The 26,549-nt window shown below is 38.8% G+C and overlaps 2 protein-coding genes across 4 annotated transcripts in view; both read left to right on the top strand.

Moving 5' to 3' along the window:
• ZCCHC4 (zinc finger CCHC-type containing 4) overlaps window positions 1–19,399 on the top strand; it is a 41,865-nt gene extending 22,466 nt beyond the window's left edge. The window contains exons 7-14 of one of the 2 annotated variants that reach the window (XR_004423073.1): window positions 1,654–1,804; window positions 3,268–3,362; window positions 10,574–10,695; window positions 10,935–11,010; window positions 12,767–12,818; window positions 13,317–13,461; window positions 16,809–17,123; window positions 18,822–19,399. Coding sequence is in view for 1 of the 2 variants with exons in the window: in XM_033106800.1 (XP_032962691.1) it covers window positions 1,654–1,804; window positions 3,268–3,362; window positions 10,574–10,695; window positions 10,935–11,010; window positions 12,767–12,818; window positions 13,317–13,461; window positions 16,809–16,944 (777 nt within the window). In the remaining variant the exon portion in view is untranslated. Of the gene's footprint in view, window positions 1–1,653; window positions 1,805–3,267; window positions 3,363–10,573; window positions 10,696–10,934; window positions 11,011–12,766; window positions 12,819–13,316; window positions 13,462–16,808; window positions 18,756–18,821 lie in introns of those variants that run through there. The other variant, XM_033106800.1, reaches the window with a different exon arrangement.
• A 3,979-nt stretch (window positions 19,400–23,378) lies between these two features.
• ANAPC4 (anaphase promoting complex subunit 4) overlaps window positions 23,379–26,549 on the top strand; it is a 34,817-nt gene continuing 31,646 nt past the window's right edge. Inside the window, exons 1-2 of one of the 2 annotated variants that reach the window (XM_033106308.1) lie at window positions 23,379–23,515; window positions 23,642–23,780. In XM_033106308.1, coding sequence (XP_032962199.1) covers window positions 23,652–23,780 — 129 coding nt within the window. In that variant the 5' untranslated portion in view covers window positions 23,379–23,515; window positions 23,642–23,651. The remainder of the gene's footprint in view (window positions 23,516–23,641; window positions 23,781–26,549) is intronic. The other variant, XM_033106307.1, reaches the window with a different exon arrangement.

The following is a 26,549-nucleotide window of genomic DNA, read 5'->3' as shown; positions in this document are numbered from 1 at the left end:
AACTACAGAAAAGTATTCTTTTAATGGTTTTCCTCTCTGCCCTTTTTCTACCTACATCCCCAGTCAAGGTTTTCAGTAGAGATGACCATCTACTTAATCAATCACTAAGTATTTCAGTGTCTCCTAGGCGCCTGTGCAGGTGTACAGGGTGCTTTGAGGTTATAAGCCTCTGTCACTGCACGTAACTGCTTTATAGTCTGGATTAAAAAGCAGGAGTTTCCCGCCCAGGGTTTTTTCATAAGCAAATAATAGTTTTTCGGATAACAAAAATGTCATATGCCTTAATGGTAAAGGGGGTTGAAGTATGTATAGAGGGTGGCTATTTAAAATGTCAAGCAGTTTTTTAGTGATAACTAAGATGCAGAAAAGAGGTAAGTTACTGTCAACACTGGTGGCATTAAGCAAGCATTTGTTTCCCATAGGTGGTCAGCTTTAGGACCCTCGGTACCTCCTGACGGGACATGACGCCATTGATTCTTAACTGGAAAGATATTCTTTAATGTTTTCTAAATTTGGTTAAGAGTTTAGGCATAGTTTATTTGTTTATTTTCTTTTCTTCTGCTTCTCACTCTAAGAACTTTGAAGGTTTTTCAATAACATCTGTACTTTGGGTCCTGTTTGTGCAGGCAGGTTAAGAAAGGACCAGGCAGCACTTGAAAAATGATTGACCTTCTTAACACACTATCCTTTGTTATAGGACTTCCAGTAGGAAGTTAATAAAGACTCTCCTAGGAAAGGAGGATTAGATGTGTGTCTTTTTCCTCTCATCAGTTGGGTCTTCTACATTGACTTAGTAGTAGAACAGTATATATTTTATTATAAAGTACATGTAAGTTTAAAATACCATTAAACTTTATAATCTTATGACATTTTGTATAAGCGTTGACTTACTTTTCTAGGTAAGTACATACTTGAAAACTACTACAAAGTCAGTTGACTGGAATTAGTATTAATAGCTGTATCTCTTATTAACTTCTCCCAAAGCAAAAAAAATGGTAAATTTCCTAGACAGTGGATAATGTTAACTTTGTAATTACTAAAAACACTTCATCCAGGTTGTTGGGAAAATATGTTAGTAGCATGGTTTCATGGTCTGGATAAGCTTTGTTATTTGTGAGCTTTCATTTTTTTACTGACCTGCATGTTCAAATATGTCTGTCATTTACCTGGTACTCAAAAACACGTGCATGTTTAACTGGTCATTTGTAACTCATTAAACTGAGCTCATGGCAACGGACAAACTGGAGAGGAAAAAACGGTATGTCCTATTCATCTTTGTATCTCCAGTCCCTGCTTCTGTTTGTCGAACTGAATGTAGCAGTTTTAGATAGTCTTCATGGGTAATGAGTTTCTCTCTTTTACATTACTAAATTTAGTTTTTTTAATTTAACCATTTGAAATGTGTAATCCTCTGATAGTGACGGTATTTGAATTTGCAATTTTAAAGACCTGCTTATCAAGCAACCCAAAGATAAAATCTTACAGCAGCTGAATGAGAGAGGCTTCAGGACATCAGTGAGGGGCTCTGGGGTGGCAGGATGGGTGGGATTTTCGGTGTGAAGGGTGAGGCTGAGCCTAATGCGTTCTCCCCCATGTGGGACACAGTGCCTCCCTCTAGTCCTAACTTAGAAATGAATTTGTTATTTGTTTCAGGCTGCCCTTGGAGTATGTAGAACATTTCTACAGGAAGATAAAGGTGAAGGAGTCATTATGGTGACAGACCCTCCTTTCGGTGGCTTGGTTGAACCTCTGGCTGTTACATTCAAGAAGTTAATTGCTATGTGGAAAGAAGGTCAAAGCCAAGGTATGTAATTTATTGCTTACTGCAAAATAAACATGTATTTATGTATCTACTTCCTGTTAAATGTTAACAGATCTCCGTGAATCAGAGCACTGATGAAATATACATGACTTGGGTTCTTGTCTTTTTTTTTTAAATGGGCTTATTTGATAATGTGGCAAACTTTATCATCATGATGCACTTTGTATTGTTCTAGTCATGTGTTTTTAAAATGGCTTATAGGTAAAAAATATATATATATATATGTATGTATATATACGTACATATATATATGTATGTGTGTGTATATATATATATATATATATATATATATATATATATGGCATAAAGGGACATTATGAAGCATAGCAGTGAATTATTGTCATTTATTCAACCAATATTTGCCAAATGGTCACTATGTACCAGGTACTGTTTAGGTGTTGGGAATAGTGAATAGACACATAATCTCTGCCCTCATGGGCCGTCCATTCCCTGTTCCTAAAGTTTTGCCCCAAACTCCAAGAGGGCACCCAACCTCTGGCCCAGAGCTCTAAAACTGCCCCAAAATTTGGGTGGGCAAGTCAGACATTCAGTCAGACATTCAGCCTAACAATGGTTATCAGTGACACACAGATACCCAGTCCTGGATGGGAGTTAATGGCTGAGGGTTATTATTCAATTTCAAGTGGCTTAGAGCTTCAAAGTATTTTATATAATTATCTTATTAGTCCGTACAGTAATTATTTTAGTTTCCAGCTTGCAAGTTGATAAATTGTAAGAGTGTCAGGAATTGGGCTCGGGCGTCTCCGTTAATAGCGTTACATAAATGGTGTGCTCCGGGACAGAATGCAAAGGAAATCTAAAACATGACTCATAGTGTCAAGTATTCCACTTATTTTTGGTTCTTAAGCTGCTTATCAGAGTGGATAAAAGTATATGTTCTTGGGGAAACAATAAAGAGCTTTGTGGGCTTGAATTCCGGTTCTGCCACTTATCAGCTCCATGAACTTGAACCAGTGACTTAAATCTTGCAGTTTCACTTTTCCTTTCTGTAAAATGGGATTATTAATTTCTAACTCTAGAGGTTATTAGAAGGAGAAGAAATTACCTAGCATTGTGCTCAGCCTATACTAGGTGCTGTGTAAATATAATAATAGCTCCGTTCCCTGCCTCTCATAAAAATAAATTTTATTTCCCACTGTTTTGGTAATACCTTTCCTTTACATATACTATAGTGATATGCATGTAAAGATTATTTTTCATACTTTTGTAGCTGTGTTTGGATATAAAAGAACATTTTCATTTCCTTCGGGAAATGTCAGGATGTAAATGGCATGCCAGTAAACATTCTTTCCTTTTGTATGATTTAAATGTATTGAGCGATTGCAGCTTCTCTTGATACCAGAAATTTTCCAGTTATAGCTGTTTTATTTTTTCTTTAATATCAATTTCTTATTTTCTTTCCCCCTTCTTTTGTGATCCATTAGATAACAAAGAACTACCCATTTTCTGGATTTTCCCCTATTTTTTTGAATCCCGAATTTGTCAGTTTTTTCCAAGTTTCTGCATGCTGGATTATCAGGTATAGTACCTTCTATCTTCTGGCTTGGTGGGGAATGGATATCCAGCTTAAATAAATATTCTGATAAGACTATCCATTGATTTTAGTAAATGAAAATACTACAAGCTGTATTAAACACTAAAATTATACTATATGTAGCTTAGTAGAGTGGTACCTAAATGTCTCTAATCCCTAAGGTGCTTATTAAAAATATAGATTTGTAGGTACCAAAATAAACCAACTAAATCAAAATCAGCGAGTAAAGCCCCAAGAAAAAATATTTTACCAAGCTCCCCAGGTGATTCTGAAGTGCAGCTGGGTTTTAGACCAACTAATCTCATCTTTTATCATCACCAGAAGATTTCACAGTATCCAGGCTCACCATGCAGATGGGTTTTCTCTGTTCAGAGGCCCTAGAGAAGTAAATCACTTTTTCTGGCCTGTGGAATGCCATGTACTCTGTATTGTGCAACTCAGAGGATGCCAGTAGCTCTAAGGAGAGATGTGCCCATGGTCGAGGGGCATCAGAAAGGCAGAGATGCTGAGATCTGTTTGTTGAGTGTGATTTAGGGCGGAGTTGACTAGGTCTCCCTCACATCTCTGCCCAAAGTCCTGGGAACCTACCTTAGGTGAGAATAGACAGTGGAGGTCACGGTAGCTCCATTCTGCCCCTCAACTCATACTGTTTTTATGTCCACTTTCCTGTATTTCTTTCTTTGGATCTGAAGCTAAGCCCTTTGTCATATTACCCTGTGTGGCCACCAAGTACGCACTGCTGCCTCTTTTGTAATTATATTTTCCTATTTGAGTTTCCTGAGCAATTGAGCAGCCTCTGATTATGGCTTTTCATCCCTCGAACTGTGACTGTCTTCACTAATTGTTCCAAGCTAGCACTTGGTTCTCATCTTCCTAATTATTTCATTAACTGGCTATGTTCTTATTCTCTTCTTTTTAGACTTACAGATTGCTTCCACCTTTAAGGTACTATAAATAACCCTGCCATAAACATCTTTTATTCGTATAACTTTTTCCGTATCTTACATACCTGCCTTAAAATAAATTTCTAAAACTAAAATAGAATTTTAAAAATTACATTACCAAATTTAATGGACATTTTTAGGACTATTGAACTATATTAATATGTTCCCTTCCAAAAGTGTGTGACACAAACCATTTTAACCTTGACTTTTTGAGCTCTGCTTTAAGCAAAATCCACATCATAATTCTTCTCAAAGCTTCTACTTTCCTTTTTAGGGCACCCACTTTTCTGTTCCTTATCTGATGGATGCTTCTTGTATTGACGTTTGCAATGCAGAGATAGCTGACATACCCTAAAGATGTTACCTAAATAAACTATTAATAGTTCCGGTTTCCAGGAGCGCTTGCTGCCTTTGACTGTGAATAAATTATCTAGCACAATGCTTGGCACATAGTAGGTACCCTACATGATGAATCAATAATGAAATGAAAGAGAGCCGAGAGCGTGAACTCTGGATTTGGAAAGGAACTGAGTTTTCTTAATCCTGGCTCTGCCACTTACTAGGTAGGCACATTTTATCAAACTCTCTGAAGCTCATCTTGCCTGTGAAATCAGCATAGTAATACCGTATCTGCCTCAAAGGTTTCAAGAATTATATGAGATAAGACATTGAAAAGGCTTAGCCGAGGCCCTGACACACAGCAAATGCAGAGTCAAGGTTATTGCAATCAGCACTGTCAGAACCGTCACTATGTTGTCATCACTCAGAGAGTCCCAAGTGAGGGTATAACTCTCTTCAGGTCCTTTTTTGTATAGTATCTGAGACATTAAAATTGCAAAATACAAGGTCCCTCAGAAAACGGTTCCATCTACATTTAGAGATGAGTTTTCACTGTGGACAAGAGTTTGAATTGGTGAGAGGCAAAGGCAGATCCAGAATAAAGTGGATGAGAGATGTTTATGTAGAATAACCAATTATCATCTGTTTAGACAGCTGTGTCACTAGGAAAGAACTTTTGGAAATACTGGAGTTTTAATTTTGAGAAATAGTTCCGAGGGCCACGCTTATTGGAAATAATTATACAATTCAGGGTATTGGTGAAAGAGGCTCTAATTAGGTCATGTATTGGACAGGATGACAAACAGTCTTTTCAATAGAGAGAAAGCCAACCTTTGAAAAGAAAAATTTGACCAAAATCTATAAAACAAAACAAATACTTGTTTTCCATGACTCCTACTAAAGATAAGAACGCTGCTGCTCTGTGCTGCATCTATAGCAAGGATGAAGCCCATTCTCAGCAATCACATGGTGGACATTCCAGAAAATGTGGACATCACTCTGAAGGAAAGCACAGTTATTGCGCCCTGCGGAGGGACTTCAATCACATCAGTGCAGAACTCAGTCTCCTTGGAAAGAAAAAGAAGAGGCTCTGGGTTGACCAGTGGTGGGGAAACAGAAAGGAACTGGCTACTGCTCGCACTCTCTGTCGTCATGGACAGAACACGATCAAGGGTGTTACATTGGGCGTCCATTACAAGCTGAGGTCTTTGTGGGCTCATTTCCCCATCAGCGTCGTTATCAGGAGAATGGTTCTCGTGTTGAAATCCAAAATCTCCTGGGTGAAAATACATTCGCAGGGTTCAGATGAGGTCAGGTGTTGCTTGTTCAGTATCTCAAGCCCAGAAAGATGAGTAATTCTTGAAGGAAATGAGATTGAATTTGCATCAAATTCAGCTGCTTTGATTCAACAAGCCACAGGGTTAAAAACAAAGATATCAGAAAACTTTTGGATGCTGTCTATATTTCAGAAAAAGGAACAGTTCAGCAGGCTGATAAGTTAGATCTAAGTTGTCCAGCTACAGAAACGCCAAGATGTCAAGTGATTCCTCAGGCTTATTTGTGATATTTTGAAGATGCAATAAAAGTCCTGTGTTGATTTGGGGGAAAAAAGATAAGAACACTATTATCCATGACATACTCAGTTGGAAAAACTGATTTCATCATGTCTCCTGGTATATTTATTAGCCTTATTTGTAGTGTCTCCTCTTTGATGATTTTCCTACTTTTAAAAATGTATCTGGATATTATTATTATTATTTCCAAACCTTTTGCATTCTTTTGTTACTTTAACTTCATTTTGTGGTAATTTTTTTCTTTTATATTAGCCACCTTCATCAAATAAAAATTTGAAGGCTCTTCTCCTCCTTCTCAGAACTTTTCCTGTAGACCTTGATTAGTCCTTCTTTCTGACATTGTCTAAGATGATGATGAGCCCCCAAACCACAATGCAGAAAAGAAACCAAAATCACTAACCCTCTTTTTGAAATACTTTTCAGGTAAGAGGAAGGCAGAAATGCTGTAAATCCTCATAAAATATAAATAATGTAGACTCTTCTGTGATAAAGCACTTGATGAGTTCAGAATAAAATAGTTATCAAAGACCTAGAAAACCAAGAGTTTTGTTAAGGGTAGACTAGAAAGGAAGAATGTGATAATGAAAAGAAATTCTGCTTTTAGAGTCAGAAGTTTGAGTTCTGGCACTGCCGTTCAGAGGCTATTTAATCTTGGGGGAAGTCACTTTATCTTTCCAGATCTCTGTTTCCTTACCTATAAAATAAAATAAAATGATTGAACCAGAAAAGGAATGGTAGATAAGTTACACTTTTAGCTCTAAGCTTGATGAATTGGTAGTGACTTTCTGGAGAATTTGGGAATACCAGAGAGTAGTGTGATTGATTAGTGATGTCTGCCACCGGGTCAGGGTCAGGGAGCGAAGTCTTGTATTTACCGTATCTGAACTAGATCATCTCACATACCTTCCACCTTAAATGTGCTGTGATCTCTTGTTTCTACTTAATCTGGGACGTTTGTCTGGATTGTTCAAAGTAGAGGTCTTTGCTATTTTATTTTTTAAGCTATTGTTTAAAAAGTCATCCCATATAGAAAACTGTTTTTTGAGGCTATGGTCAGAAATGAAGATATTTTGACAGGAATTTCTGAGATGTGATTGTAAATTAAAAGATGGCAACTGACATTCTTAAAACTCAGTATAATAAACGTAAAATATTTAATGGGTTTGGAGTGACAAGGAAAGTTTTATATAGATATAAATATATAATATATAAATATAATAATTTTAAATAAGAGGTTATATGGGATGCGGAGAATATGACTAAAAGACCTTGCTGTGATAGAAGTTGGTTGACAGAGCTAAAGAGTTCACTTGGAATCTTTTGAATATACTGAAATTAAATAGAACACAATCCTTAGGAAGTTATGAAAAGACAAGCACTCTTTCGTTTCATTTTTCCTGGCACGATGCCTGGAGCATAGTAGGTACAGAATAAATGTTGACTTGAGTATCTTGGTTTCTGTGTAACTAGTTTCAGGCTCACGTTACAGCAGAAATTTGCGTAGAGATAAAATTAAAAGTTAGGAAGTGGAGAGATTTTGTGCTTTCCCTCATTTCTATACAGTACTTCATCACATTAATCAGTTCCATGGGAGAAATTTTCTATTTGAAAATGCCTCTCATCATCATTGTGAGTGAAATGTCAGGGATAATGATGGGAAAATGGTGTATGAGTTCTACCACTAGTGATAACGCAATTTGCAAAATTGTGTTTGCTTTACAGCACTTCCATAGGAGGTTTATTTGTGTGGATGAAGCTATGAAATATGGATGTATGTTAGAGGTACATTAATTTACTCTAGCAGCATGCATTTTACATACCATATGTTTATAGTTAATTAGCACAACAAACCCGCATTTAAAAATAATAATAATCTCAATTAGGTTATGCAAAATCAAGCAATCAACCACCTTCCTGACACATGCATTCTCTGACTCCTTGGGTAACCATAAAGAAATTTTTCTTTTTTTCCCCTCTCTTCCATCTGCTATCTATTATATTGCATGGAATATTCCATTTGCTAGAAATCTTTCTAAGATACTCTTTTCCAACATTTAAAAATCTTCGTAAGAGTCTCTTGGGAAGAATTTTTTTTTTCTTATGACACTCATAAATGTTCAAAATATCTTTGTTGAATTTAATAAGGTGCTGTATATTGAGTGCGTAGAGGAGTGCAATAGGAAAAAATGATGAATTTAAATCATTTTAAAAGAAAACTACTTAAGGTACTATTTTAAGGTGATTTTGAAGTAAAATCTACTTTTGTATCTTAGCCTCTGATAGATCACGTATAGTCATAGAATTTTAAAGTTGGAAAGAAACAGAGGTAACGTAGGCTAACTTCCCCATGTAATAATCCTCTCCACTAAATTCATGACAAGTAGTCATCTAAGCCTCACTTGAATGCTTTCATTGAGCAAAGTCCTACAGCCTTACAAGGCAACTCAATTTATTTAATAGCTCTAATCGTTAGAAAATTTTCTCATATTGAGATAAAATATGCTCCCTATTAACTTCTAACCATTGGTCCTACTTCTGTTCTCTGAAGCAATAAAGGATATAGTCTAATTTCTATTCCACATGACACCCTTTCAGTTACAAAATAGCTATCAGATCCTCCCAGTCTTCTCTTTTCTGAATAAACACCACCAATGTGTTAAACTCTAAATCCTATTCATTTCCATTACTTTCAGTGGAAATGAACTGGTTTTATTAATGTCTCTTAAAATGTTGTGACTGAATGCAGGGCTTCCAATGTGAGCTAACCTCATGCTTTCCTTGTGACAGTATTACACTTCTGTGTAGGCCAGCTGTGAGCCCGTGCCAGCTTTACACAGTTACGCTAGACTGTGGTCTCACCATACTGAAAGTTAACAGACCCCTCCCCCAGGGTATTTTTTCACACTCTTTCTTTTTTTTCCTCTGTGTTTAGCTGGGTCTCCTCATCCTGTACTCATTTTTCCCCCACTGCTGGAGCTTGTTAGTCAATCTTCCGAAAGTTGTTCCCCTGTAAATCTAGTAGGCATTGGCAGAGCCATAGAGAAAGCTTAGGAGTCTCCTGTGAAAGACCTCCTTCCATTGTCATCAGTTCCTTACATTTTTGTGATTCGCTGGTTAAATATTATAGCTTGCACCAGTTCTGTGGTAAAACTTAAGTGTATTCTTGTTTAGAATCTAAACAACTCATTACAACTTATTTAAAAGTTGTGATCTACCTGTACTGACCTCATAAAAATCCCGTGGTATTCTTGTGGACCGTCTAAAGCAGTGGTTCTCAACCTTCGGTGTGCCAGGAGGGCTTGTTAAAAATACGGATTGCTGGGTTCCCGTCGCAGAGTTTCTGTTTTTTTACGGTCCCAGGTGGGCCGAGAATTTTCCTTTCTACCAAGATCCCGGGTGATGCTGCTGCTGGTGCAGACACCACACTTTGAGAATTACTGACCTAAGGAAAGATGGGCTGAGTGGCCAGGTGGGTTCGTAGGAGGTTTCAAACCAAGTTGAAAATGTGTGTGGATGGTAGAGAGGTTGGAGGAGGAGATAGGAGCACGAAGCTGATAGAAGTCATGCTTGTTAGCTGCGTCTTAGTTTGAAGATAGTCTGCTGAAACTGCAAGTTGAGTTAGAGATCTTAGGAGAGGGAAATGTTTGAAGTAGTCCTTGTGGGAAGAAGACCTGTAGTTATGAATCTCTCTCTTCATCTCCATCTTTCTGTCTGTCTGTACCATATGTACAAATATGGTACCCTGAACTCAGTGTTTTACATACATCATCTCATTTAACCTTCACAACAACTCGAAGGTAACCTCCTTTTCCAGATGAGAATTAAGCAGTCTGGCTTAAGGTCACATGACAAGTGAACTGCAGGCAGAACCCCAGTCTGGCCACCAGACCTGTGCTCTGTCAATTTAGTGAGTATGGAGGGCCATGCGGAGGCCAGGCTGAGACTTGGTGAGCTGAAAACGGACGTGAATTTCACACACAAAAAAGGAAAAGCCCAAACTGCACAGGCGCATAGCTTCAGCGGTGGAAATTTTAATGCCAAAAGCTAAATCCTGAATTACATAATAGCCTTTCTTGTGACATCTGTTGTATTGGTTAATAGAGTTCTTCTCAATACTGGGCAATGTGAATTTGTCATAATAAATTTTACTGGTTTTTTAATGAAATTTTGCTGCCAACAGTCTTTCTGAGGCTGCTGATTAATAAGTAAACTCTTTTCACAATTTCTTATTAAATACTTTGGTCTTGGCATCAACTTGTTCATTCATTGGTTAAAGAATCTTAACGAATATTGACTCATTTGAGTAAATTTTCTTTTTAAATTTTTCAAAACTTTCTAGGTAGATTATGATAATCATGCACTTTATAAACATGGAAAGACGGGTCGAAAACAGTCTCCTGTGCGTATTTTCACCAATATTCCACCCAACAAAATAATCCTTCCTGTTGAAGAAGGGTACAGGTAAGATCACAGTAGGAACTTGAAATACACAAGTCACTGAAAATAAAGTTCCATATATCTAACATTAAAATGCTTTTAATACTGACTCATATAGTTCTGTTACTTTTTAGTTCATAATTTTATATTGAATTGAATTTGGATTACACTCAATTTTTATAATGAGTTTCTTGCAAACTTTTATCTACTCTGTGAATCTCAAGTATATGCAGCTAATTTCTCCAAGTCTCTTTTCTCCTTAGATTTTGCCCTCTGTGTCAGCGATATGTTTCTCTAGAGAATCAGCACTGTGAGCACTGTAATTTTTGCACATCCAAGGTATAGGTTTCTTTAGAATGCATTTTTATTCAAATACATTAATTTTGTTTTAGTTTACGAGTTTCATTACTTTTACTTAATGTTATTTTGTTAATATTATTTGTAGTAATACATTATCATGTTCTAATTATACTTTAATACAGTAGTTTATTTCTAATTATACAGTACAATAGGCTTTTAAAAATACTTAGATGAACAAGTGGGTCCCAGAGCAAATTAAGCCTGAAACATCACTGGAAGCAAAAATGACAAAACTAAAGCTGTCCTATTTTAGGGCCATCATGAGAAGGCAGGGTTATTTGGAAAAGACAATAATGCTGGGAAAATGGAAGGCAGCAGGAAAACGGGCAGACCAAATAAGAGATGGACTGACTCCATACAAGAAGCCTTCGGCATGAGTCTGCAGGAGCTGAGCAGAGCTGATGAGGACAGGACATTGTGGATGTCAGTCATTCACAGGGTCGCCAGGAGTAGAGATGACGCAACAGCACGTAACACAGTTTGCTTCGTCATCACTAACAATTCATTTTTGTATAGTACTGTATGATTGCTAAAATTATTAGTGTTTCAAATAAGGCATTGAATTTTGTTAAGGGCAGAATTATGATGTGTCAAGTAAAGCATTGAACTATTGGACATCATCGCTCTTCCAAGGAAATTATAATTAATAATATGTCCTGTGTACTTTTTGTGTGCCAGGCCCTTTCCTAAGTGGCGTAAAGTAAATGGACTACTTTACTGCTCACAGTAGTCCTAGCAGACAGGTACAGTTACTCCTCGCTTTTTACAGAGGAAGAAGGACTGCACAGGACATACCTCCTCTTTATTGTTTAGGAAGGTGGGATCGCTCTTAAGTTGCTCTGTTATTTTAACTAAATCCAGTCAGAAAGAACATGTGAGATTTAGTTTGGCCGATAAACACATATTATTCTTCAAAGGAAAGAGTGTATTTTATCCCATTTTTCATAACTTTGTAATTTTACTACTGTTTTATACTAGTTTTTAATTGTGATAACACATCTGATTACATATATTTTCAACTCATTTAGAAATTATCTGTATTCTTCATTTTAAAAATTATTAGAGTTCAAAGTGAGGAAAACAAAACTTAGAAATACACACATAGTGGTACAAATAAATAATAGCAAGGAAGTGGCCATCACAGAAACCAGAACAGGTGCTACTCAGTGGGGAAGGTGGAATTCTGGCTTGGGGAAGGCTCATGGGGACGTGTCTAATGGGCTTATGGTATTCTATTTGTTGACTTGTTGAGATCTGTAAATGTTGACTTTATATACTCATTAAACTAGACACATTTTACTTCCCAGTTTTAAAATTACTCAAATAGTAACCTACGTATAATCCCCATCTTTCTGAATTACATAAAGTGTTCTCGAATATGAATTTTATTAAGGATTGTGCTAGACACATAAAAATTATGAATCATTAATTCTCTTGAAATTTTCAGTGAGCTCTTCTTTATGCAGATTGGGTGGCTTGATTTGGAGTGGACTTCCAAGATCATTTAGATAAATCCCCCAGTTTTAGAGTCAAGGAAATTGGGACCCATCAAGGAGGCACTGAGTTGAGTGGAGAAATGTATAAATTAAAATCAAAGTATGTAATTTTGAAGCCCAGGAAAGTGAGAAATAAGGAATTAATAATTTATACAGATTTTAATAAGACATTTTAATTTTTAATTGTGGAACTTGATTTTAATGACAAATTAAACATAATTTAAATATTGTTTTTGTAGGATGGCAGGAAATGGAACCATTGCTTTCTCTGCAAAAAGTGTGTAAAGCCTTGTAAGTATTTAGACTTAATGTTTGAGACCCTATGAAAACATTTAAATGGGCTTTTTATTTAACTGTATTTATATTAAAAAAAAATAATATAGAGACTTGGATTGATTTACTTGCTTTTTAATTTTTGCAAGTATCAAAATGTACATTCTCTCCTTCACAGAGAGACATGACTACTATCATGTTTCAGTGTAGCATTTGATTTGGCTTATTTTAATAGGGCTTTGTGTCACTTAGCCAGCCCCCAATGTATCAGCTGCTGTGAGATCATGACTCAATGGAGAAGGGCTAAATTTGTTGCCATGTATCAGAAAGAAGTTAGCTATTTTATGAGGGATTCCAACCTCTTCACTTTGGCGTCTTTAGCCGAATTATAGCCAGCTATGCAAACCAGTCACAGTATTTGAAGTAAACAACATTCATGCTTCCCTATCATAAAGGTTAATCAAATGAAAAATTATGTTAAATGAACCTCTTCAAAACTTAATTTTTATTTTACAGCCTGGATCCACTGTAGCATTTGCAATCACTGTGCTCTTCCAGACCACTCTTGTAAGGGCTCTAAAGACGGCTGCTTCATTTGTGGTGAATTAGATCATAAACGTGGTACTTGCCCTCGCATCTCTACATCTAAGAAAGTTAACAAGTTAGTTGAATTCTTTTATTTACTAGAAAATTTCCTTGTGTGATTTGTACGGAGCAGTCCACAAAGTTATGCTAGGTAGAGGATTCAGAAGTGCTAAATTAATTGTTCCTTTCACTGTTATGTATTGTTTGCATAGATGGAGGAAGGGAGGACAGGAAAATGAGTCAAATAGCTTAAAATTTTACAAAACAAGGTAGAAAGTGACTAGCATTGTTTGTGGTTCATGTGAAATTATAATTTGTGGGGTGAGAGTTCAGGTTTTATTGGAGGACATGATTTTTAAGTCAGGACAGATGGGATGTAGACATATGATAGCAGGTAAGGATGGAGAAGACATTTCAGATGGACTGCAATGTGTAATTCCACAGTGGAACATTGGAAAACGAAGTTATTTCTTTAAATTATATCAGACTTCAGGAGACATATTTAATATTTAAAGTTTTAATTTTTACCATTTTTTTCTATGATAATTCCCCTCTCCCACCAATATTTGATATTGGTTATAACTCAGAACAAAATTACACCTATGACAATAGCATATTTAGAAAAACCATTGTTATTTCAACTGAGCTAACTTGAATGATTATCCTTTTTTTTTTTTTTTTTAACTAGAAGGGATGGTGGGTATTGAGTCCTCTTGTTTTATTGATACGAAAACCAGATAGCCAAGTTTAACATTACATGAAAATTGGGATCAGGATAAAAATTTTGAACTATCATATTACTTGTGATTTTAAAAAAAAAGTTGATTAGTATTAGAAGTATCTGAGTCTGTGATAACTATTTATGATTGTATTAGAATTCTTTCCCATTTGCTTATTTATTTATTTTGGTCAGTGAAAATTGTTTTTTTCTATTTAATTCCAGCCATTTGAGTTCTGCCTTCCATTTAAACTGCCTTTTCCATTACTTTTTATCAAATTTACTTTAAATAATTATTTCCACTAAGTAATCCACGGGATCGAAGTGGAATTTTAAAAATTAATTAAAGAGGTATATTGAAGAATCTTATGAAGTATTTTTCCTTAGAACCTTTCGAGAATGGAATACAACCTGATAAACTATTGATTTGGGATTGTTGCACTATTTACAGTGTATATCTGGTTGCAAACAGGAGTTAATAACATGCTCAGCCTTTGATTCTGTGATCTTATGATACATGGAAACTGAATTTGCATTATAGTAATTTATTATGGGCTCTTCATTAGTTCTCAAATAGGCCTGACTACTATTTGGTAGTAATACGTTGTTTTCATCGAAGGAAATCATCTAGTATCTTTTAGTACTAGATTTATCATGTTTAATTCACAGAGCAAATCCCTTAGGATATGGTACTTTGTTCTCTCAGAATAAACAGCTAAACTCCTGTTAACAGTTATCTTTCAGTATTACTTCCAAAAATTTTTATAATGAAATTGACAATACAAAGTTTGTTTCTTTACAATAGAAAAAATAATTTTAATAGCCTGTTAGTATATATGGCATAAAAGATTGTTTCATCATATGTATTTTATGGCTGTCTCGTATTAATTGGTTTTCCCTTAGTATTTTCCATTGGTTGTGAACTAGAATGATGCTGGCTCCCTCTTGTGGTTAAAGCTCATTTTATCAGTTACATAAATACCTACAATTTAGAGGACAAATACTAGGTCAATTTAATTTTAAGGCAAAATAAAACAGTTGATTTTATATTCAATCAATTCTTCACTGTGGAAAAATTTTATGTCTGGAAAGTTTTATTTATTCATATTAAAAATGAGTATTTTCTTTGTTTTTGTTCACTGTATCCTCTAGTGAAATCTGGTTTGTGTTTAGTTCTTATGAGTGGATAAGCCAAAGAAAATTTGTTTAAATTTTGTATCCAGGCATGCATAGCTTCATTCACTTTGCCATCAAGAGGCTATGTTCATTAAATTTGCTAAATCGTCACTTGTCAGGACATTATCCTACTTTAAAAAAAAATGGCTGGAGGAAAAGGAGATTTATGTAACATGCACAAAACAGTATAAAGATGACAGTTTTATTTGTTTTATGAACTGGTAGGATAACCCAGTCCATAGTGCAAAATCTAAATATGAAAAAATTTAAACTTGTTCAGCAAAATTCTGAATAATAGTCATATGGATCTACGATTAATAGCTAATACTTATTTAGTAATTACTATACACTTCGCATTTTACATACCTGAATAACTTACAGTAGGGTAAATAGTATCAAGGCAATTAAGAGCACAGATTCTAGAATCAAGTTTGTTTTGCCACCTCCTCATTGGATTGCCTCGCCTCCATTTCTTCCCCTAAGAACATTGGAGGGAAGGAAAAGAAAGGGTGACATCTGCCTTGTCTGAGTCTCCCAGCTCCTTGAGGTTAAAGATTATGCCCATGCATTTTTGTATTCCCAACACTTAACGTACATGCTGAATGAAGAAAAAGGGAGGCCTGAGTTTGGTCCACGGGGGATGATATACTGTGTATGAGGCGCCGTTCCTCGGTTTTGGTTCGGGGAAGATCAAGAATACCAAGTTTTTCTCTGAGGCTTGTCGTGGTTTAGGAGAATGAATCTTATAACGGATACTGCCGTGTAGCCGTGGGAAGGTTCCACGAGTGCCAGTGCTGGCAGCCCCAGCCCATTCCGTGGTGATGTGATACACGCCACGATTCTGCTAGCTTGGAGAAAGGGAGCGAAAGGACCAGTAATCTCTCAGCTGTAGATTGCCTGTAACTTAGTTCAGAGAGCATCAGATCTGGTATTTTCTGATGTGGTTTAGTGTTTTTAGAGGGTAAGTTCCAACTTGTTCATTTTGAAGCTAGTCTTCAGGAAAACAGACCACAAAATGTGGACATCCTGAATGGCGCTTGTCAGGACTTTTAGATGGACTGAGGCAAGGAAAGTTCGCTGTAGGACTTATGAGATGCGCCTCGCAGTGTTGCCAGTTTTTTCTATGGTGCTGTTTCATTTTTCTACCTCTGCTAACTGCCAGAATATATTGTCCTTTTTCTGAAAAATGTAATTCAGGGATTTGGAGATTGAAGTGCTGAGTTGAGCAGTACAGATATATAATAATAAAAAAAAACCTCCCAACTCATTGGCTCGACTGTCTACTTACCTCTGTTGTGTGTTTGTCCCAAATAGATTGTTCTAAATCTGTAGTAACCATCTTTCAAACATTTTGCTTGGTCAGACCTCTGACTATCTCCTTGTTATTATGGTTAGGATTTGGAGGATTTATGCTTATAATACAGTAAATTCTTTCTCTTGTTTTTTTATTTGGATAGCTAGTTAATTAAACTTCATTACATTATTCACTGTGCTCGTTCTACAAAATAATTTAGCACCTTGTTTTTCAGAGCTGTCAGAAAGCAGAAGCAAAGAAAAAGTAATAAGATGAAAATGGAGACCACTAAAGGACAATCCATGAATCATACATCTGTTACAAGGAAGAAGAAAAGGAGAGAAAGAGCTCATCAATATCTTTGCTCTTAAATGTCCAGTGACTTGAGAATAAGAAAGATTTATAGTCCAGCCTTTGATGCCATTTTCTGAAAGTGCCACACTGGATTTAAATTCTGTCACTTTCACAGGTGTGCACCTTTCTGAACTAGATAATAGACAGGTAGTACTTGCTGGTTTATAGACCCCTCAGCAGAGTCTCTGGAGACCTGGTAAGTTGTTCCATCCTTGCTGGTTTACTAGTTGTCTCTGTGTGTTTTTTCTCTCTTTAAATCTCTTCCAATCATGTCATGTTAGCCTCTTTTATCTGAAAAGTGGGCATGTAGCATTCTTCTGCAGAGTCAGAAGAAAATGAAAACCTGAGGTTTTATTTACATTACATAAGAGTATGTTAAGAAAGATATTTTAAATATTAAAACATTCTCCAATGGCTTAGACTCCACTTGTAAAGAGAAGTACAATGTACAGTTATTTTTAGACAGACTCTGAAGGTGATGGAAAGAATTTTGACAAAGGCAGTCTAAAGATATAATCATAAATTATGGTTACATTATTATTAAATATTCATTTTTCAAGTACTTTTTGCAGCTGTCCTTTGATGGTATAGAATCACCTAAATGTTTGTTGCATAAATGAGGTATTCAGAACTTGCTCTGTCATCTCCTGTTTTATAACCTAGGCAATAAGTTTCTCTATAAAAGTGGTGCAGAAGGCAGGATAGTTTGGTGCCTAAATCCCTTCATTCCTATTCTAACGCTTCCTGACAGTATGTCCTTTGCCAAGTTATTCACTTTTTAGAAGCCCCTGTTTCTTCATTATCATAATGGGAACAATAATAGTTACACCTCAGGTTTGTTTTCGTGATTAAGTGCGCATGTGCCTGGCTCTCAGTTCTGTTATGGGTGAGAAATGTTAGCAAGTGAAGATGCCTCTGGAGCCATAATGGCAATCCTCTCACATCTCACTGAAGGGAGTAGTTTGAAATCCAAGGACAAACAGTTCATCACCCACCCCCACCCCCACCCATTTCTCTGCTAAGAATCTGACATTATCTCCTTAAGATTGGATAGTTTTGAAGGGCTTGCATTTGCATAATGAGTATTCTCTTGTTCCCAAACACCTGCCTCAGAGCTTGTTTGGAGGCATTTTTGCTTGGGCTTAGCTAGGGCCCTGTGAGTAAAGGTAGAACTGCACTCTATCTAGTATTTAAATTCCATCTGGTATTTAAGTTAGGACTGTTTGATGCCTGATGTGGGGTACTCAAGTGGGGTCCTGCTCACTGTGGTGGTACATCAGACGACGTCAAATGATGGGCTAAGTTCCTAGACTTAGTAAGCATTGGAACTCTTCTCTTGCCCCCTTTACTACATGGGTTGCTATGGTGATAGGATTAATTACCATGAGATATGAACCTTGTAGAATCCATGTGAGGGCTCCCCTCTCTGATTCAGGCATGGATATGGACATTGCCTGACTTTCGTGGTATCCACAATATCATGGTAAAATCTATATCTCCCCTGAAATTCTGGCACCTGAGGGACCGTGACTACTGCAGAATTGGGTCCTGATGGCCAATAGTTTTTATCATCACCATATTTCCTTTGTTTTAAGATACCATCAATTGTAAAAAATGCATTATTGATGTAATCATAGCTTTTTAGGGGGGAAAAACTCCATCTCATTAATTATGCATATTAAAATTTAGATGTATTCTATTTCAGAAATATTAAAATGCAAAAATAAATGTACATCTTAGAATTGAAGAAATAAGGTATTACTTATAATCAGGAATTATGTACTTAAAACTTTGTTACCTTCTTAGAAAATTAAACATAAGAAAACTATCGATTCTGTTCTTGTGTTCAAGCAATACTAATTTTAGGGACTTAATGTCTTCTTTCTTTTTTCAGAGAGTAAATAGGATGTAAAAATGTCTCTGGGAGGTAAAGCGTGATGGAAGATGAGGTCATTTGTTCTAATTAGAAATTTGCAAATATGAACATTAAGGTACCTACTCAAAACAGCAACAGAAGAAAATCCCTGAAATTTGACAGATAAGACTTTGTAAGCTTTTTAGAAAGACCTTTTTCTTAAGCAATTATAGCTAAATTTCATTCTACTTCTTGCTTGTAAAATTTAATGAAATACAATCACTTTGTAGGCCCTGAATGATTGCATTCCAGTTCTTTTTCTACATTTAGTGTGATACTTAGACTGGTTTGTTTCTCCAATGTGCCCATCTTTTCATCACCTTCTCTTCTTTCTGTTTGGAATATTTCCCTCCATACATCCATCTATTATAGTCTTATGGAGCCTTCAGGCCCTGGCCCAAGTCCATTGCCTTGGGACGTCTTGCTTAATTCCGTGATGCCAACCAGTACCAGGATTCAACCCCTTGGCGTTCCACACCACATTTGAGGCACTTTTCATGTATTATCCTTATATGATTATATTTAAGGCTTCTATCCCCCAAAAGATTGCAGTTTCTTAATGTCAGTAACCATTTTATTTACTTTTATGTCTTATGCATTGTAGGTACTCATTAACAATCTGATGAAAACATGGTATTGTATAGGTTTTCAGATGGTAGGTGTATTAGTTTGCTAGGGTTGCCATAACAAAATAGCACAGACTGTGTAGCTTAAACAACAATAATTTATTTTCTCACAGTTCTGGAGGCCGGAAGTCCAAGATCAAGGTGTTGGTTATTCTTAGGCCTCTCTCCTTGGCTTGTAGAAAGCCACCTTCCCACCGTGTCCTCACATGGTCTTTCTTCTATGCGTGTGCATCACTGGTGTCTCTTTGTGTCCAAATTTCCTCGTATAGGAAATTTCCTCGTATAGGAAACACCAGCCTGATTGGTTTAGGACCACCCTAATGGCCTCATTTTACCTTCCTCTCCTTTTTTAAACACCTTATCTCCAAATACAGTCCCATTCTGAGGTACTGAGGGCTTCAACATAGGGATTTTGGGGGACACAGTTCAGTCCGTAACAGTAGGCATGCTTAAGATATGGAGAGGACTATTTTTTTCTTTCTTAAAAGAACTGGAATAAGGAAAACAACCTAAACAGTATTAGGAGGAATTTAAGAGTCAATAGGAGGACAAGTCTAACACTGAGGGTTTAAATGTTGGGATGTGCTGTGTGAGCAAGACTAGCTGCCTTATCTGGAACCCTTCAAACTTATAATATTTCGGCTTTCAAGGTTATTTTAAGAAAATCACTTCAGTTGATGTCTGGCCCCTTCAAAGTAATCTGTAAAAATAATAGGCATCTGAGAGTAGTTTGACTTATTTTTAAACATAAAATCACAGTCTACAACAGGACCTGGTCTGAGGCCACCTCCTTCATAATGTCCTTTCGGTGTCTCTAGTGAAATAGTACGTCTTGTGCCAGTGAAATAAAAATGTGTGTGTGTTTTTGTCTTTTCATTTATACTTCTTATAAGGTACTTAAATCATGGGTTAGGTTGACTTTTTGTACTTGTCTCCCTTGTCAGATAAAAAGCTCATTGATGGGGCTTGTGGACATCATTGTATGTGTTCACTGGCTCTTGGAGCTGTGCCTTGTACATGGTGATATCAGAGACAACTGACGGTAGCACATGTCATCCCTTTATTCCTCCCCACCTGCGCAGCAGGTAGCCAGGCGAGCCCATTCCTTCAAGTAGTAGCTGCTCATAAATACATATTGAGTGAGTAGAAATGCCATTTAATATACCGCTTTATGCCTCAGAACCCCAACTGTGCTACATGAGTAAGAAGCTAATACGCTTAGGGCTGTGGAGGTAAGGAAAGCTTGCACAAAATGCAAAGGAAAATCCAATTTCACTTACTTGATGTGATTTTAATTGGGACATTAGGACGTGGGTTAAATTACTTGAGGGTCAGCTAAGAAGGTCATTGCAATCAATAAAGTGAAGATAAGATCTCTACTATTTGATTTCAGGTGACTTAGTATAAATGTTAACTCAGCAGGACACGGGGTGGGGAAGGGGGAAAGCACCAAAAGTGAGCAAGCAGGTCTCAGAGCTCTGAGAGGGGAGTTTTATCCCATTAGCTGGACCATCACAAGCTTTTCACACTGTTTAGTTGCTTCATACCCCTGCAGACTAGAAGTGTAACAACCAGTGATCTCTAAGAAGCTAAGCCTGAACATAGGGGCCAGTTTCTTCATCTGCAAATGTGGAGGCGAGGAGTGGGAGAAAACTAGAATAGCCCCCTAAACATTCTACATGCTTAAAGAGAACAAAGGAAACAAAGGTTCCTGCCTTTTAACTCTACAATTAATACATGGGCGAGGTAAATCAAAGAAAATGAAAAGCAATTCTAATCCTACCACCCAGAAATAATTACTGTGACGACTTCTGTGTATGTTCCTCCAAGGATAGATAGTTATACAGACAGACACACTAAAATTTCTCCCACAAAAATGGAATAGTTTTGTAATACTCTTCATAAACGTGCATATCAACTTATAGCTACAAAAATAGTATTCTTTAGTATGGATGTACCGTATTTTTAAAAAAATCAATCTATGGTTGGACATCTAAGTTGTTTGCATTTTTTCCCTGTTGTAAAAGACCCTATGATGGACATCCTTATAACCAAATCTCTCCTTATTTCCTTAGGAGAAATTCCTGTACATATGAATACTGGTTCTGTAGCTCTTAGTAGAACTCATTTCTCAAGGTGGGAATCACAAGTTGGTCTCTTAAGTTCTTTCCCAGAACAGCAACTGAAGTAGTTGTGAGAGACAGAACACCATGAATTGATACAATTTAGACTCCCTCTGCCAGGATGGAACATCTCCAAAATGTACTTCATACTTAAAACTACCCTTTGAGTAGTTATGATTGATTGTCTTATGGCACAGTTGATTGGTTCCTTCAGCAGCATCATTCTTGCCATGAGATTTGGGGGAGGAATGATTGACATCCTCTCAGCTCTTGGGGAAGTCTTTATTGGGCATAATTCCATCCCCCTTAGCTGTGATTGATGTCCGCTAGGTGACAGGGGTTACTCTAATCACAGTGGGGCTCGGGACTTTAATCTTGTGACTGGTGAAGAGGTGTTTTGTTCTCCCTGTGAATGAGGAAGCTTGTAACTCCAGAGCTGTTAGCAGACTTCCAGGGACCACATGGGGAACGAGCCTTATGATGACATACCCTGAGCTGGGTACTTGGAGATAGGAAGTTGCTGGATCTAGTCTTCCCTGAAGCTGGTCCTATTGCGGACTTGCAATTTACATGAGTTGATACATTCTAGTTATTACTTGTGCCACTTTGAATCGGTTTTTTTGTTGTTGCCTAATGAATGAAATTGTAGTAGGGCAGAGAGATTCCAACACCAACCTACATTAATTTTTCTTTCCAGCAAATTCAGTTTGCTTATTTCATATGTTTCACCTATTTTATGACTTCAAAATAGACTTCTCAGAATAACAGACTTTATATGGCCTAGATTAGCCACATCCCTCACCACTCCATCTTCCATCCCTGTACACAGGGAATCCCATATCTTTGCTCAGGCCCTGACCTTTCCCCTTTGAACCTGCCTTCCAGCTGCCCATTGGCCATCGCAGATTTTAAGTTCAAGAATCAAAGGATGATAGTGTCACATTCTCTTAACCCGGTCATAACTTCTGGGCACTTAGCAGTATGTTGACACATTCAAATGTGTCCTGTATAAGGAAGCATCAGATGGATTCTGGTTTACCTGTCGGTCAGGCTGACCTGTGAGCCTTTTAGGGCAGAGCCCGTGTCCCGTGCATTTGTGCAGTTCAGATTCTTTCACACAGCAGATGCTCAAACTTGGATAACTCCTAGGTGAGCCCACAGTCCTCAATTATTATGGTGGGGCTACTACTACCAATAAGTTTTGAGGCTTAAATGGGATAAAGAATGAAGACAATTGCCTATGTCAGAGGTTTTAGAGCAGTGCCCTCCCACCTTGGCTGCAAACCGGAACCAGCTTGAGAGTTTATTTAATCAAGACTGGGTCCCGTACCGAATTAATGGGTCTGGGATACTGTCTGGGCAGGGGGGTAGTTAAAAATCTCTCCAGCTGGTTCTACCGAGCAACCGGGACTGAGAACACCTATTAAGAGACTGTCAAAGGCGCCTCCAGCCGATCGGTGCCTAAAGTTTGAGTTCCTTTTCGTCTCCCCTTGGTCTCTGCGGCCTCGCTCCTAAACCTATGCCTGTCCGTTCACCCATAGCGAGGAATTTCCGGGAAAACAGACAGGACCTGCGGGCGTGCACACACGTGTACACAAGCCCCGTCCGCAGGCTGACGCGCTGCCTCAGCGCCGCGCCCCCCGCCCCCGGGCGCCCCGCCCTCCCAACCCCGCATCCGGGGCCGACCCGCGCTTGGTCCTCCAGCCCCGCGTTCCGCGTGGCAGCGGTCCACCCCCCGCGTCCTGGCCTCCGCATCCGGGTCCCGACCGCACGCCCTCGGCGCCGACTCCCACACCCGCGCCGCCTTCTTCCTCTCGCGAGGAAGTCCGGGCGACGGAAGTGCCCGGAGCGCGCGGCGGCGTTGGCGGCGGCGGCGGCGGCGGCGGGCAGCGGGAGGGAGAGGCCGCCCGAGGGCTGCTCGCAGGTACTTCCGCTGTCGGGGCTCTTCTCGGGAGGGCTCGGGGTGAGGGCGGCGCGGGCGCCAGGCCCCGTTGGGACGCGGGCGTGTGCGGGGAGCCTCTGCCGGCCTCCGACTCGGGTGTCGTTGCAGGGTCGCCCCCATGTTGCGTTTTCCGACCTGTTTCCCGTCCTTCCGGGTGGTGGGAGAGAAGCAGCTGCCACAGGAGATCATTTTCCTGGTCTGGTCACCCAAGCGGGATCTCATTGCTTTGGCCAACACCGCGGGCGAGGTGAGTGAAACGGCTGGGAGCCCCACGAACAGCGAGCCGGACCGACAGCGAGCGCGGACACACTGCCCCAGCCTCAGTTTCTCCTTCTGTGAACTTGGCAGGCCACCTGTCTACCCTACCCTTCCTTCCAGGTCGGCTATAAACGTCAAGTGAAAGTATATAAGGGAGCATATACAGGAAAGATCATTTCTGTGCCCATTTTCCGTATTTTGTGGCGAAAATACGTTTTCACACAGCTGAACACAATCACACACAGTATCGCCACGTCTCTTTTAGCCGATGATTTGTTAAATGGCCTTTTTATGAAAGCCAGTGATGTGTTGTTACGCGTGAGCTACACGGACTGGTAGATCCACAGACCCTGCTGGAAGTGTGCTTGGAGTTTAGTAACAGAAGCAAGATGAGTTATTGTCAAACTGGCTGCAAACGTCCATGCATGTAGCTGCAGCAGAGGGCCTGTTTAAGCATCTACATTATACCGTGCAAGTCTTACACCATGGGTGGGACAGCCACCACCCATTAAAAACACCTTTAAATTAAACAAGGTAGTGAGTGATACCTCCCTGGATTCCTGACAATGTGCATGAGTGTTGTCAGTTAGCATTTCTACTTCACATTATGTTATGCGTCAAGTACAACAGGTTGTGCCAAACTTTCTGCGGAGAGTTGTTACCTGGTAGCCATTTTGTAAGGAAACCTTCACCGGTGAGTGTTCCCTCCTTCGGCCTTTTGGCAGGTTTCCTGAATTACCTGGCCAGGTGAGAGTTGTGTTGTGATGGTAAGGAAAACTCAGCCTGGGAAACTTAGCAGCCTGCAGGGCCGCATTGCTGTGTTGGCTGCCATGACCTCAACGCCAGGGTACTACTTTCTCAGGGCCCTCCATGAAATCTCATCTTTCTCCCCTGCCAAGGTGCATTGGAGCTCTGACATGGCTCTAGAGAGGAATGCGGATAACCACAACCATATCAGTAGGAGGGAAGGGAGAGAATGGGGGCATCAGTGCGATTAGATGGGTAGATATAATCGTGGGCACTTGCTGATTCCACTGACTCAGTGAGAAGAAAGGGCGCTGTCTAGAGAAAAGAAAATATTGGAAGTTTGAGGAGAAAGGAGAGAGACGCAAAAGCCAACAAGGCAAGTTGACTATGGAAACCGAACAGGATTTCTGGTCATTATTAAGAGCCACGTGAGGTTAGTGGTCTTGGTAAGTTCAAGGGAAAGTAGTGACTGTGGTTGTACTCATATGTTTCTTCTGTTCTTTTGGCTGTGTGGATGCAGGCATGGTTGAGTTTAACCAGGGTTGTTGTTTTGCAAGTATGACAAAGCAAGAGAGATACTAAGAAGTTGAACTATATGTGAGAGGACTGGTTGTAATGATGAACCTGCATTCTATTCTAACCTGATTAAGTGGGGAAGTGAGAGCACGTGTTGGGTAAGGGACAGTGAATAGAAGGTAAAATCAATGGATTGTGTGTCTTGGTGAAATTGAAGAATTGAAGTTGGATATTAGTAGGAATGAGCTGGAAAGACAGAGGTGGTGATGGAAAGTGGGAGGTTTGAAACTGAGCTTAGGGCAGCATTTATACTTGTTGGTAATGACACAAGGGCAAGGGTGGGACCCTGGGAGTGACTGAAGTGAGGCAGAAGACGTGATCATTGGAGCAGAGGTAGTTGAGAACTGAAAAGCTCTTGAAATCACTAAGAATGATGATGAGTAGCGTTGAAAAGCATGAGTGAGCCAGGCAGGAGTCCATATCTTGCAGGAATGAGGGAACTGGTCTAGAGGTCTTTAGATGACTGCAATTAAGGGAGATAGTGTGTGGTACGGTCTGATTGCATAAGATTTGAAGTTAGAGGATTTTAGAGAAAAGAAGAAAAATCATCCAGAAATGACATCAAGCATCAGGGAGGAAACCTGCTTCATCTCCTAGCCCAGTAGTACAGGGGACATGGCGTGCAAAATGGCCACCCCCTGAGTATCCTCGGGTGAGAAGCACATTTCAGAGAAGAGAATGAAGGTATAGGGGATCTTGATGATACCTAACCATGAACTCCAGAGGATGCAGAGGAAGGATTTCAGAAGTAAGGAATGGCAGAGATGGGCTCAGAGAAGAGCACTGACTGACTCTAGGGAATGAGCGATTCCTTGGGAGTCCTGGCTTCCCAGGGGACAGTGAAGGACGCTATGAGATAAGGCAGGGAGTGGTTAAAGCTGTGAATGTGGGGTGCTAGGAAGGTGTGGCGGGGTCTTCAGGAGCACATGCAGTTCTACCTTTTCTTATTTTCAATGGTTGTAGAGAGGATGGAGTAGGGACAGTCTTATTTTTGAAGCACAGGGAACTTTGGGCACCATCTTGATCCTCCAAGGTGGAAATTGACTAGTGTGAAAATGGAAATTTACATAGAATGGCTAAGTGACTTGTCCAACATCCATGGCCAATAAGTGACACGGCTGAAATCAGATGCAAGTTGTCTGATTCCAAGTTGACTGTTATTTGATTGTATCATGGCTACCTTTCTAGTGCTATTTGTGTTCTCCCTTTTTTTGTCATCATCTTGGACATTCTTATTCTTTTCCAAAAGACAAGTTTCTTGTTGACATAAAAGATAGGAAAATGTATAGGGTACCAGGGTTGAATTACACCTGTTTCACGCATTTTGAAAATACCTTAAGTTGATTCAGACAGTGTTGTCTTCTAATTTCTTCCAATAGCTGAATGTTATACTTGAGGTGATTTTTAAAAATTTTATAGTGGGAATCTAGGTTTA

The sequence above is a fragment of the Rhinolophus ferrumequinum genome, chromosome 5 (genome assembly GCF_004115265.2).
Source record: "Rhinolophus ferrumequinum isolate MPI-CBG mRhiFer1 chromosome 5, mRhiFer1_v1.p, whole genome shotgun sequence".
NCBI classification, from domain to species: domain Eukaryota; kingdom Metazoa; phylum Chordata; class Mammalia; order Chiroptera; family Rhinolophidae; genus Rhinolophus; species Rhinolophus ferrumequinum.
Note: the sequence above shows the minus strand (reverse complement) of the source record. Positions and strands in the feature narration are given on the sequence as shown.